Raw genomic sequence first — 14270 nt, forward strand, 5'->3', positions numbered from 1 at the left:
GGCCTGACCCTGCCACTCATTATCAACTCCACTGCTGGACCCTAAGAAGACAAGACAAAGGGGAGGAAAAACAAGAGATTACTTTTTTTGATGAAATTATGGATAAACCACAGATTTAAATGAAAATTTTGCAAGTAATCCCTGATAATCTGCTTTAATCTGTTTGTGTTAGGTGCATTTTAGTGTGAAGTGCACTCTGACCATGTCTGCTGTCTTCCTCTCTCCCTCATGCAGTGTCTCCCTGTCGGCCCACAGCACCTGAAATACAACAGAACACAGATTAAACCAGTTGAATGAATCACTGGTCTACACAAGAACGTAATCACAGTGGTTTCTGATATCTGAATATTGGTGACAATGAAAAATACACACATTAGCTAAAAGTCAGACATTTTCAATGTATACATCTGCATTTAATTTTTCCTGTATTAGTAAAGAGATCTGGACAATCTGCCGAATGTTCAGATGCTAAGGCCTTCTTAAATGTCTGCAATATGTGCTTTCTGACATGTACAGTTTGTACTCTAATTAACATATATATATATATATATATATATGGGCAATATATAATAATGATACTGTAACTCTGGTGACTCTTTGTATTAACTATAAACTTGATAAATACTGAATTGCTTCTTCTTCTTTCTGGTTGTGGACAAAATAAAAACTCAGGGACAGTATCAGAACATCCTCACCAGCATTTTCTCTCGTGTTAAAAAGTGGTCAAGACATTACTCTTTAGTCTTGGTTTCGCTATCAGATTGGTAACATATTGAACATAAAGTGTAAAAGTTGAGGACAGCATCAGCAAGTTGGAACTAAGCCACTCAAGATTTTGCTCGAATTACCAACATCAAGCATGAAGACCTTAAGGCCAATATTAGTTATTTTAATCTTACTAAATCTTGGAAATTCATTCTTCGACATAGACTTAATTCTGTCATAAACACAAGTTTTTTGCTTTTTGTTTGCATTGACAGGTTTGTCAGATAGATAATTGGACACACACCACTTGCCTCATTTAACCTGCATCTCAACTATCAATAGATCTAAAACTCAGTCTAAAAAAGCAACATACAGTTCAGTTATTTTCAGGGCTGTAAGTAGCAATTATTTTTTCAGCCTATTTATGTCAGAAAATATTGAAAAATTCTCTTTATTCCAGAGCCTGAAGTGAAATCTTACTTGTTTTATCTGTACATCACTCCAAAACCTGAAGCTATTCAGTTAATCAGAAATGGCAAAGAAAAACATCAAACCCTCATATTTGAGAAGCTGGAAAAAACAACTAGTATTTTTCCTTGTTGTAGACTGAATTGATTATTAAAACAGTTCTTGATTTTCTGTTAACTGACTATCAATTTCAGCTCTAATAAAATTAAAATAATCAGTGACAAGTACCTACCAAAGTGTTGCAGTTCAGGTCAAACATGAAGCAACTACCACAGTAAAACAACAGTCAGTTCTCGCAGTCCTCTGAACCCACAATCCTCGGTTATCTCCGCCTCGTTCAAGAGCCCTTAAATCAAAAAGCTCCTTAAGAACTTGCTTTTAGTTGCTCCATCTTCAACTGATTCTCCGTGTCACTGCCCTCTTCGTGTTTTCCCTCTGAATGTGTCACCACTTTTCCTCCTCCAGGATGAGCATCAGTGACCCTTACCTCTCCAGCTGCACTTCCCCCTTTAATCCTCCTGGCCAATAGACGAATGGAGATGCAAGACTGGTGGAGCAACTGTCTGTCTCCACGCCACTCTACTCTCTTTTCTGTCTTTCTTGGGAATTTATGTCACAAACCCATCCTGAATCATGTAATCCCTCTAAGTCCATCTGTTACTGCAGTGCCCCCTCTCATCCTATGTCTGTCCCTGCTCAGAGGTGATTCCATCTCAACCTCCTGAAACCTTTATGACTGGTTCAAGTTCCACTACATTACAACTTTATCTTTATGCTGGTATTTAATTATCACAAAAAGAGGGTGGATGAAACGGTGAGCCAACATCCATATGAATGGACTCTCTCTTGTGCTTTTCCTCTAATCAGCACCAGCAATGTGCAAAGCCAAATCCTGTGCCCACGAGTTAAGTGTTTATTTTTGGGTGCTAAATATGGCGCCTAAAAAGAAAAGGAGAAAAAAAAAAAAACAGTGGAAAGAGCTTTGCATTGTCACAATAATTTATTTACAGTTTGTATATACATAAAACCTGAAAGAAAACAAATGGAAAAGAAGCAAAGATAATGTTATGTGCATGTTTGGAGGATGAATTAAAAAAAGGAGAGTTCAAAAAAATTGAGTTGTGGAAAAGGAGTTTAACCCCAGGCTTGAGATTTACAGTAATGTAGAACCAGCTTGCCATCGCTACCAAAACACTGAAAGAGAGACAAAGAGAGAGAAGACATAAAGGTAAATATTAAATAAAACAACCCTGAAGTGATTTTTCATTATAGCTCCAAAATTACTTAACTGATAAACACTTTCAGATGTTAACTGACTTGATTTTTCAGCCTTAAGAAAACACACATTTTATCAGATTTTGAGCTGTCAAGTAGTGAGAGCAGAGGGATGACCAAATGGCCACTGTGAATTCTGGACTTTGAGGTCTTTGCGGTTACTTATCTAGACATTAATCAGTGGCAGAGGATTTTAGTAAGTGTTCCCATGGTGCTTCCAAATTATTGCCCCCTCTGCTGGTCAGTGCACCACATGACCCATTCACCTCTATGGGCTGGACCCAATTCTAATATTTCAATAAAGAGACTATATCAATGGTAAAGATAATTTATGCTGTGGTTAAGTATCCAAAATCTCTTCCCAGATGAAGCCTGACAAGACTTACATTTATCGTTAGAACATGTCTGTACTTCATGTCTACTGTAAATTAGATTGTTAAGAAGATTAATATCCTGAAAAAATGTCTCATCTGTAATCACTGATAAAGCCCCGTACCTTTGCTTCACTTACAGAATACATCAAACAAACCAAAAAAGACTTAAATTTATGTTGTTGGAAAATAGTCTAGTGAGCGTGAATAAACTCATCTCTTGTGTGTACATGTGCATGTTGCAGTTGTATGTAGAGACATGGTTTACATTTGTTTAACAACTCAAATGTCCAGTTATTAGCTTCTCTAAGCTTTCAACCGCATCTCATGTTCTTCATCAATGAATGGAACTGGAATGGAGCATCTATTTGTCGATTGTGTGGTTAAAAGCTGAGAAAAAGCTAATAAGTGGACTTTGGAGTTGAGATTATTTAGTTACACATAGTGTTCCCAAGGTCAAAAATGAGCATATTTACACACATACACATTGTGACTATTGTTTAGGTTAAGGAAAATAGGGTGTAAGTCCATAACACACTACAATCACAGGGAATTAAAAGTTGTATGGTGCTTGTATGTACTCACATCAAAGAGGACCCCTACTTCTTGATCCGGTGAGGGGGCAAAAGATTGGTTAACATAGATGAACTGAAAGAAAAAAGAGATGACATCATGTGTAAAGACTTGAAAGAGCTGAAGCATGGAAGCCTCCGTCCAAGTCATGATTTTGGGGCATGAACAAGTCAGGGAACAAATGTATCTCTTACTAGTTGTTCGTTGGCATCAAGCTTGAGGAAACGAGAGATGAACTGAGCCAGGGACTGTACCGTCCTCCCCCGATCTACTGCCCACTTCTTTGTTTTCATTATAGGAGTGTCTCCAACTGCCTTCAACAACACATCAACTATAAAAATGGAAAAAATAAAAGTGAAAGTGCTGCTGTCACTCAGACAAGTCCAGGCAAATCTAAACTTGAACTGTTAAGGGAGATTTCTCATGAAGTGCTTGTTAAATTCATGGACGTGTTGTCAAATCTACAGTGAAAACAAGAACTATGACAGCCGTCTTCCTTTAAGGCATATGAGAAATTACAGCAGAATTGCATGCCTCTATAATGGGCAGTTCTTTTTGTGTAATATTTCCTTCTGATATTCATTTAAATTATTTTAATTCCCTGATTGTTTTCTGTATTGATTTATTAAAATGTTTTGTAATGTGTTTGTATCTGTGGAGAATCTTAAATAATTGCATGTGGTGTGTTCAAAATGTCCTATCTTATGCTCCACAGATCTCGTTCAAGTTATAGCTCAGGTTTCGAACATTGTACACAAACAACATAACTGAGCCCTATTTACAAAATGAATGTACATACAAGCTAGTTAAATCGGCATTTACCTGTATCTGATTCTTATATACTATACATGATGAATGACAGTCATTTTGCAGGTGTCCTTTATTTACTGGTATCCATTTTTACTTACTGTAATATGATTTTTTTTTTTCAAAATCTTAACACCTAGTAATATTAATAGGTCAGAATAAAAATTTTGGTGATATAACTGAATGAAGATGAATGAAGATGCTGTCTTGCTGACCCTGATGTGACTCTGAAATGGTTTCATTGAAGGTTGATAATAACATATAAGTTTTTGCATGTATGTATAAAGTATAGGCAAAGACGCCAATATTGTTTTCTCAAATAACTGAGAGTGAAAGACAACCTTGAATAGAAATGTGGTAATTAACTTTAAAACCCCATAGTTAGCATTTATAATTGATATATAAACATTTATTAATTGTTTGCAACACATTACAATGTTTATTAGTGTATCTGACAAATTAGTGACCTGACGATTAGTGGAGCTGCTGCCTAAACAGATAATCAGCATAGTAAAACACAGTTGTAATAATACAAACATATCTTCATAGGGGAAGTTATAACTGCTGACGAATATTGTTCATTAGTAAACACTTAAAATGTCCTTAATCTTCTTACAACTACATTATAGTGCGTTATAACCTACTTGTTAAATGTGTATGTACTGCTTGTAAATGCTACAGACAGGGACTTGCAGTAAAGATGAAAATGTAAAAAGAGTATTTCTAGCGATTCTTGAACAAACTGAAGAAAGCCCAAAACGCGAGGCTAGAAATTTTCAGTAAACTGACAGTTTGACAGTTTCAAGCTAACTTAGCTTTATTAACTTATCCTTAGGCACAAGATATGAAGTTGCTATTGGCATAAGCGTAAAAGATAATTGATAAATTAGGGACCAAACAGTCTCTCTGTAACAATATGTGACCTATCAGTGAAAAAGATGATATATTGCCTTAATAAATATTAGCATTAGCTTTAGCCATGCCCCAAACCGGTAGTACCACATGTTAGAAAGCTTAATGTTTACTGGTTGAGCTGAAACAAACCAGCACCCTATTGGCCAAAATCTCTGTCAATCGTTTGTCACGTCACACGAACTGGTTTGTTTTCTTCAGTATCAGCAACCGTAATAGTAAACAGGTGATTGCTTTTGATATGTAACACTTTCTTACTTTTTATCTTCTCTTCGTTCGCCTTCGAGTCGTCTGACGGTGGCTGTGACTCCTCTTTTTGCGTTTCTGTTGGGGATTCTGCATTGTCAGACATCTTCAGGGGAGCACTTCTGGTTTGCTTGCGGTTCCTTCCGAGGCGAATGGCGACGTACTCTGGCTGTTATTGGTTCAGAGAAACATCAATCTCAACAACACGCAATCCTATTGGTCAATACGATTCTAGGAGGACAGTGCTTGAACTTGTTCTTCTTAGCTAAATGCTAGGTTAGTTATTATTTTGACTTTGGAATATATTTGATAATAACGTAGTTGTTTCATGACGAATTCAGTTGCTGTTAGTATATTTGATTAATCTCGTGATATGCTGTTTTTGTTTAATATTTAATTCATTTTTTTTCTTTGTCACTTTCAAGTAAAACTACTACATTTTGTGTTGGTTTCCAATGACACAGGGGGCGTTACATGGGAAATAATACTTTAACCTAACAGTTGAACTTCTGTCGCCACACATTTGGACCATTCAAGCAACAACAGTAAGTCAGCTTTCTCATGTTAAAACTCTTTGAAATGATGTGACATTTTCGCAGCTTTCTCCAGTTCATTTGTGTTTAGCTATGAAACTGTTTGGTTTCATTGTTAACAACACAATGCAACACCACGAAGGAAACATTTCTTACAAGGAAGAAATCCCTTTTCCTCCTTAGTTACACACAAAATGCACCACATACGTAGAAGTTCGTTAGTCAAATAATACTTAAATAGAAGAATAAATAGACCCTAACTTGCAAATATGACATTTTAGGCTTATTTCTTCAAGTGTTATTCTTCCCCTCAGTGCCATTATGATGTTTACTGGCCCATCATCCTCAACAAATGATCCTTGCATTTATCCAGTGATGGTGCGAACAAAACATCTTATATCAATTCATGTAACTTTTGAACACAATTTGGTATTTTCTGTGACTTTGCTCTTGCTCAGCTATGAATCTGTTTGGTCTCTTTGTGAACAACACAGTGCAACACCATGGAGGAAATATTTCTAACAAGGAAGAAAATCTCCTTCCTCCTTAAGAGTACACAAAATACTTAGAACAAAACATGTTAATGTAATGTAAATTCACCTATCTTCTGAACACCCTTTCTTCTTTTCTGTGTCCTTGCTCTTTCAGTGGCAAACATTGGCAGGCTCTCCACCAAGGATGCAGTACTCTTCCTGTGTGACATGCAAGAGAAGTTCAGACCCAACATCTTTCAGTTCACCAACATTGTCAGTAATGCAGCCAGATTGCTCCAGGTTGGTTACACTCACCTTCACCCAACTACCTCAGTGTCCTACAGTTGACCCAATTATCAGCCTATAAATATTTATTATTTTAATGGATTGGATTAAATCTGCCTGCTCTCTCCTCTGACTCACAGGCCAGTCGCGTTCTGGGCATCCCCCCCATCTTGACAGAGCAGTACCCTAAAGGTTTGGGTCCCACGGTACCAGAGCTGGGGGCAGCAGACCTGACAGCTCATGCTAAAACATCATTCACCATGATGATAGAGGAGGTGGAGAAGGAGTTGCAGGCCCTTGGAAACCCCAAACAGGCTATACTGTGTGGAATAGAGGCACATGCATGTATCGCAGTAAGTTTTTTCCCAGAAACCCTTTTTTTTTATCCAGTGTCCTTTAAGATATTTAAAGGATTAGTGAAACAACCTCTTAACATTTTAAAGATAATTTTAAAGTGAATATGAACCCTTGTGTGTATATTTATGCTGCATAAACTATTACCCTTAAAAATGATTTGAGAATGAGGGAGGGGTTGAGGTGACAGATCGATCATCAAGTAATGTAACTATGCTTTTTTCTGATTATGTTGGTTTTTCTAGGTTAGTGTGCCACAGAGTTTCCACAGTTTTAGTTAATGAATGATGAGTTTGGTGGGAAAACCTCTGCTCCCTGTCTTTTCCATAGTGCACAACCTTTGACCTGCTTGAAAAGGGAATGGAGGTTCATATTGTGGCTGATGCCGTCTCATCCAGAAGGTATCTGTGTTGTATTGTTATACAACATTGTCATCACCTACATCATATAGTTTTTTGTCCTTTATGTGCGAACGGTAGTTATGTATGTAACTACAGACTTTTGTGTCTCCCTCCACAGCCAGACGGACCGTTTGTTTGCTCTGTCCCGACTGAAGCAGAGCGGAGCTTACCTCACCACCACAGAGGCCGTCCTGCTGCAGCTGGTCCAAGACGCCAAACACCCCAACTTCAAGGAGGTGCTCACTGCAGCTGCTCTGTGCTGCACTCATGAATTATTTTTGTTTGTTTAGATGTGTCATAAAGATATTCTTGAGAGTATGCGCCAAAGGAAAACATATTTGGCGGTTCCTCAGACTCCTGTCCCAAACAGTTATGCAAATAAATTTCCAGTCTGCAGCTGCAACTTCAGGGCTGCCAAAAATAAACTGCCTACAACCTTTATCACTGACACTGTTAACCAGTTACAGGTGACTGTATACTAGGGTGCAGTGAGACTTCACTCTGCAGTGATCAAACCCAAATGTAGTGCATTTTCGTGGTTGTAAAACTGCCATCTTGCCTTTGCAAACATGCCAAAATTGATTTCATTCTGAGCATACTGACAGTCTAAGTAATGAAAGTGACTAATACATATATTTTTATCAACTTTATTGGCAGATCCAGAAGCTCTTGGCTCACCCGTCTCCTGACACCGGCCTCCTTGCCTTCTTCAGTGCTCTGTAGCGACATCATCACCTGTCATTCTGTTTCATAAACACTGTTTCACTGCTTCCAACATACTGATGAATTACTTCAATAAAGTGATGCTGCTACTTTGAATTAGTGCTGCTGCTGTGCTTCTCTATTTATGTCTCTGAATCAAACCCTCATGCCTTGAGTGGCAGGTTGAAGGTTTGGACCTTCTTTTGTTGGATATTTAAGTGAAACTTACAGGTGGTTTCTCTGTATTGATAACCTGACAGACCCACAGAAAAATGCCGGTGAAAGGCCGAAGAGGTGGGACCAGCTCCCAGAGGCGGGGCGCAAAGAGTGATGTCACACAGGGGGAGGAGTGAGTTACGTCATTCTGCTAAAGTCAGAAAGGGAGGGTAGGGAGACAGGGAGGGAGAGAAAAAGGAAGCTGTCCGATAAGTTTTTGTGTATATTTCTTCAAAGTTACACAAACTTTCTCAAGCCAAAGGTGTGATTGGAGGCCTTGTTGAGATCAGCGTGCTGAAGAGAAAGATCTGAAGAGGAGGACGGACACCAGTTTGTCTGCAGTTGTGCACAACTGATGACAACATCAAATATTAACACTTTCTAAGGCCTTGGGCCTCGAGTGAGTACAGAGAGGTAAGAAAGTCATTCTCCTTTCTCAGTAAACAGAGAATGTAGGTGGAACTGGCACATTTATATGTAGTCACATTCATGCAATGTGTTTCCTTGTAAATGGATAGTTTCCAGAGAAGCACAACGTGTCTTGTGTCTGAACTTGTTTGCTTTGTAATTGCAACTGGCTGGAAGTACAGGAACATTACGGTTGACAGTGTTACATTACAGGCAGAGAGGGATCCACTGTGGCATTTCTCAGTGTTTTGTCAGCTTCCACACTAAACAAAAAGTAAAAAGACATGTTGATCACGTAGCTCCTCTTCTGACCCCTCAGACCCTGGACAGAGAAAAAGGGACAATGTCCTCTGACTTGGACTCCAGTCTCACCAGTATTGACTGGCTGCCTCAGCTGGGAATCAGTAGCCTGCGCTCGGGGAAAGAGAGAGGAGGAGGGGAGAGGGACAAGAAGAAAGACAGAGGGAGGGAGAGAGGAGACTTCTTACCATCTATCCAGGACCCTTCTGCTTCTAACTCTAAAGGGAAACCCCCTCACAGCTACGCCACTCTCATCGCCATGGCGATAGCAGCTGCACCTGAGAGGAAGTTGAGTTTGAATGACATCTACACCTGGATCAGTGACACTTTCCCTTACTACAGCCGAGCAGGCCGTGGATGGAAGGTATTGTGAAATAACAGCATATTGTCAGTGTGCTAGAATAGTCTTAAGTTTGTTACTTAAGTATAAGCATGTTTAAAGTTGCTGGTCTGGTGACTGGTAACTAATTTTAATATTATTTGCATGACCAGCTGGTACAGGACTGACTTCTTTTATCATGTACTGTGTGTCATTAACAGAACTCCATTCGACACAATCTGTCTCTAAATAAATGCTTCAGGAAAGTTCCTCGGCCCCGGAACGACCCTGGCAAGGTGAATTACTTTTTATATTTTGATGTTGTTAGCATATATGTACTTCTGTTAGAATTTGCATCACGTGAGACGGAGAAATGAATGATTAAAAGAGCGGAAAGCTACTTGTGCTGTATCTGTAGGGTTCCTATTGGACGATGGATGGACCTGCAGAGGCAAATCAACTGAGGGCACCTAAACGTCCCTATCCAAAGGAAGAAGAGGAGAGGCAGGATGTAAGATCAGTCATTCAATTGTTAACCATCAAATTGCCATAAGTGTAAAGAAATTACAATTTACTCAATTAATGTTTGGCTTTCTGGCATTGTAGTTTTGTATTTCCACTTTGAGAAACATCAGATTTTAACTTCACCACATTTCAGAGGGAGATATTGTATTTTTTTTTATTTTTTTATGCAAAACATTCATCTGAAAGCTGTGATTACTAGTTACTTTGCAGAGTAGGATTTTATATGCAGAACATCTTATAATGCTTTATTTGACCCTAAGCAATGAGTGGAAGTGGTTTTGTGGTGGTCACGGCCTTGAAAATGTGTCTCCAGTTATAATGTCGTAGTTACTCTGGATCATCCACAGAACATGCAGTCAAAGGTTCTCATAGGAACTACTTTCCTTGACAGAAATCTTCCCTACGAAAACAGCTGACAGTGGGTTCTGTGGATTATCTACTCTCCACCTGCACTGTAATGGGGTGGAGGCAGATGTCAGTTGTAAATGTTTCACAGCTGTGTTTCTACATTCTTGTATTGCTACTTCTACTTCACCGGCATTGTAACATTTCTCCCACAACCTTTTCCAGTTACAGGTTCCCGAAACACCAGGGACACAGGCGGACAGAGGACCCTCCCCTCATCAACCACAACCGACCTCCCACACAGACCATCAGCTTCTTAACACCGACTCACTGGGAGCCATCAAGCGACAATCACCCCAGTCTGCCTCCCTCTCTCCTCCTCCGTGCATGGTGGAGCCACTTCCCGTATCATTTCCCATCACTAAGTTTGCTGAATGTTTTTTTTTTTTTGAATAAACAGCATACCAATATATTATCTTGTCTTTTATCTTCACAGCAACCGTCACCCTACATGCCGAGCCCTGTCTCCAGTCTCTCCGTCCCTCATCCATCCGTCTCTCCTTCAGCTGGGCTCCCACCTGCTGCCCCCGTGTCCTCCATTAATTCTCTTTCACCTCCCCATCCACCTGGCCCCACTCTTTCCATCCCCACAGCTTCTGCTGCCAATATGTCTACAGCTTCTCCCGCTGCTCCCTCTTTCTCTGCCACTCTGTCCTTTCCCGCTAATTCAGGACCTGTATCTGTTTCCACTTTCTCCTGCGCTCCCAACACGACGCCTGTTTGCACGGTGTCGGGCCCCGCTCACTCTTCTGCATCTGTTGTCGCCCTTCCTGTTGTTTCTTTAAACTCCTCTACTGATCCTCCGCTGCGTTTCACCTTTGATGAGATGAATTTACCAGACTTGTATGCATCTTTCAAGTCGCTCTTCAAGACTATGCGAGAGAGGGGAGGCTCACAGTGTGAGTACGATGTGTGCGTAGGTGTGTTTTGTGTGCGTTATACAGTACACACACAAATGGCCTGGATGAATGACTTTTCTTTTCTTTCCAGCGGATGTTGCTCCCCTGATTCTCCCAAACAATGACACTACCCCACTGCACACTCCAACTCTGCTACCAATGTCTCCGTACCCTGCACCACCTGTACCAGCCGCTCCAGCTGCACCAACTGCTCCAGCTGCACACCCTCCTTCACAATACAGTGAGTCCTACACTTCTTATCACACAGAAATGCTTGAATTGCATTTAAACCAGCAAGATAACATAAAGTGAATTGCTTTCTAAAGTTACGTTCCTCCCTTCCCCTCTAGCGGTGCCACCCGACTGGTTCAGTAACCCAGATTCTCTGAAGGAGAGCTTCCGCATTGCCAGCAATCTAGACTGGGCAAACATAGACCTCTCTGGTCACCCAGGTCTGTGCTGTTTACCACAATCTTGTTTAAAGGGTCACTTCACCAAAATTACAAAATAACATTTTTTTTCTCACTTCCTTCCGGAGTTGGTTTGGATTTTATCTGCTGAGATATCTGTCTCTGAACGTTACTCTGGTTAACCCTTTCGGTCCCACACTTTCATTTATGTATGACCCTCAAACTTTCTTACTAGCTTCAAATATGGATATATGTTGCATGTTCAGATATATTTGATGTGAATAGTTACAAGGTTTGTAATAGATCATATGCACATTTTTTACAGTAACAATAACACCACTAATCAGTTTAATCTGTGAAGTTTTTGGTGAAACTGACAACTGTAACTCTTAAGCTTACAACAGACTCATAACTGAAAGTAAACAAAGGTTTACTCAAATTTAACTCAAAGCAAACCATGTGACTTCCTAGAGTGTGTGGCTCAAAACCTACGTATGTGAGTTTACTAAAGCATCATAACCAATGAATAACAAAGGCAACTATTTTGTCAACTCTGTACAGACTAATTTCCTCTCAAAGAGAATGGGACATAGCCAGAGGTGATGCTCAAAGGTTGCTTGTATTGCTATAACAACACACAAATAGTGGTTACATTTAAGTGGGATAGTTCATTTTGCAATGCATCACATGGGGTTGGAGGGAGTGCTCTCAACAGATAAAAACCAAGGCTCTCTTCATGGCTACTGTAAATACCACCAAGTAATAGTAAATGTTTTTTTTGTTTTAGTTTTTTTTCTCGGTGAACTGACCCTTTAAGATGTTTTTCTTTTGGAGCTAATGCAACAACTTTTACAAACATTTCACTAGACAGAATTTATAGTTAGTGGCCGCTAATGAAGCAATGAATAGGATGATTATTGAGACCTTTGCAAGATGATAGAAATTTTGAGTAAATGCATGATCTGTATTTTTGAAAATTTATGAAGGGCTTTGGCTCTCTTGATAAGAGCATTTAAGACTCAAAACCTTCGTGCTTTGATCAGCCTGTCTGTAAACATTTCTCTCATTTTGTGTTTCCAGACCTGCTGGAAAGCATGCGGCAGGCGGAGCTCTGTGACTGGGCCCTGGACCCGGCGCTCTTCACCTCTCTCTGTGACTCTCTGAACCGCTTCTTCACTCAGAAAGGCATGATCACCTCTGGGAATAATTCCCCACTAGCCCTTGGTGCACCTCACTCCTTACAAGCCCCACCTTTCACCTCCAATCCGCCTCCAACCCTCGCCAGCCTTACTCACCCATCCCCCCTCCCCTACTGTCCCCTAGTTCCCCCTGCCAACGGACCACAGCCGCCCCGGAGGGCTCTTCCCATGCAGGGACCAGGCTTTCAAAGACCACAGCTAACGCAGCCTGCAAACACACCCGGTGAGACCCGGAAATTATTTTTAAAGCATTGTTCTCTTTCAACCTGTTATGGCAACTGAATCCAGAAGGGCGTGAGGAGGAGTCTTAAAGGATGGTTTTACCTTTTTCAAGTCTGCCTTATAACAACACTCACATGTTCATATGTACTCTGGAAGAGTTAGCAGTCACTGTAATCACTCCTATCTGAAGAGATGAAGTAATAAAGGACAGAAAGATGCAGTCCTTGTTTGGGGTTAAAATGCATACAAAGGCTTTGCTGACACTAATATGAGGTTTCAGATGTCTGAATTAGTTAATCAGTGTTTTTAGTACCAAATTTACTCTTTTTCATACTGTCCTCCACTACAGCTCTGTGAGGAACCGCTGTCCAGGGAGTCTCAAATAGAGAATTTGGTACTAGATTAACTCTGACCAGCTCAAGCTGTTGAAGTCTCATATTAGCTTTAGCTGAACTGAACGCATTTTTAGACAGAACACAGGCGGTTGACTTTGTTCCCTAATATTTACATTATAATCATAATAGGAAGGGAGCTCTTCACAGTATGCACAGCAGGTTATTACAGTGAGCAAAGACTCGTTATGTACGTTTATGTACATATGGACATAAACTTGAAAAAATGTGAACGTAACCTCTAACATGATCAGTTGTTGCTGAAAATGGTAGCCATGGTCAGACTGTTGTAAAGGAGAAGTTACTTAAATAGAAAAAAAAAAAAAGTTAAATATAGTTTCACTTCCTCTTGTATACTGACGTCCATATTTCTCTCGTTTCAGCTGGGATGCAGCCTCAGTCTATGACACCACGACAGCGTCCTCCATTAAAGAATCTGCACAGCAACAGCGAGGAGATCCAGGATGACTTTGACTGGGATTCTCTGCTCGTTTGACCCTCACTGCCTGCGAGGAGAAACAATTCAAACAGAACTTTTCAGAGATATGGGACTCTTTACAGCCATGTAAACTAAATGGCTCACTGGTAACAGAACATCTTGAAGATTCTCTGGAAACAAGTTTGGGATCAAGTTGTGTCACATCAGACTGAATGCTGTATTTCAAGGTTACAATAGTTGTACGTTTTTTCACCTGTATTCAAATTCATATGCTGTAATAACTTCTGTTTTATGTATCTTGTGCAGGTAGTTTGAAGGGTGTTGTTTTCTAATGGACTGTAGTTTTATAAACATGTTCAACAAAGAAAATAAAGTATAAATTTATTCTTGTCACATTATTGTACTCTGCAGCAGTAAAAAAAATAAAAAAA

General features: G+C 39.9%; 3 protein-coding genes across 6 annotated transcripts; 2 read left to right on the forward strand and 1 right to left on the reverse strand.

Annotated features, from left to right (window-relative positions):
* Window positions 1-2154: 2154 nt before the first annotated feature.
* atg12 (autophagy related 12) lies at window positions 2155-5482 on the reverse strand. The gene is made up of 4 exons (XM_022756733.1): window positions 5370-5482; window positions 3587-3723; window positions 3405-3467; window positions 2155-2367 (listed from the first exon to the last, which is right to left on the reverse strand). Exons 1-4 carry the CDS (start codon window positions 5461-5463, stop codon window positions 2308-2310), a joined length of 354 nt encoding a protein of 117 aa, XP_022612454.1. The 5' UTR covers window positions 5464-5482; the 3' UTR covers window positions 2155-2307.
* isoc2 (isochorismatase domain containing 2) lies at window positions 5319-8222 on the forward strand. 2 transcript variants are annotated; one of them, XM_022756732.1, is made up of 7 exons: window positions 5319-5337; window positions 5822-5902; window positions 6539-6663; window positions 6789-7001; window positions 7333-7403; window positions 7522-7639; window positions 8061-8222. In XM_022756732.1, coding segments are annotated over exons 2-7 (594 nt in total). In that variant the 5' UTR covers window positions 5319-5337; window positions 5822-5901; the 3' UTR covers window positions 8127-8222. The 2 variants fall into 2 exon arrangements, with proteins under 2 accessions (XP_022612453.1, XP_022612452.1); XM_022756731.1 differs by lacking the exon at window positions 5319-5337 and adding an exon at window positions 5542-5633.
* Window positions 8223-8506: 284 nt separating this feature from the next.
* Window positions 8507-14262, forward strand: LOC111230124 (forkhead box protein J2-like). Of its 3 annotated transcripts, none has more exons than XM_022756716.1 (11): window positions 8507-8735; window positions 9049-9393; window positions 9570-9644; window positions 9767-9859; window positions 10444-10608; window positions 10715-11177; window positions 11269-11418; window positions 11528-11629; window positions 12668-12811; window positions 12911-13009; window positions 13784-14262. In XM_022756716.1, exons 2-11 carry the CDS (start codon window positions 9073-9075, stop codon window positions 13894-13896), a joined length of 1725 nt encoding a protein of 574 aa, XP_022612437.1. In that variant the 5' UTR covers window positions 8507-8735; window positions 9049-9072; the 3' UTR covers window positions 13897-14262. The 3 variants fall into 3 exon arrangements, with proteins under 3 accessions (XP_022612437.1, XP_022612438.1, XP_022612436.1); XM_022756717.1 differs by having other exon boundaries at window positions 12668-12772; XM_022756715.1 differs by having other exon boundaries at window positions 12668-13009.
* The last annotated feature ends 8 nt before the right edge of the window (window positions 14263-14270 follow it).

The sequence above is a fragment of the Seriola dumerili genome, unplaced genomic scaffold (genome assembly GCF_002260705.1).
Source record: "Seriola dumerili isolate Sdu_G_001 unplaced genomic scaffold, Sdu_1.0 BDQW01000258.1, whole genome shotgun sequence".
NCBI lineage: Eukaryota > Metazoa > Chordata > Actinopteri > Carangiformes > Carangidae > Seriola > Seriola dumerili.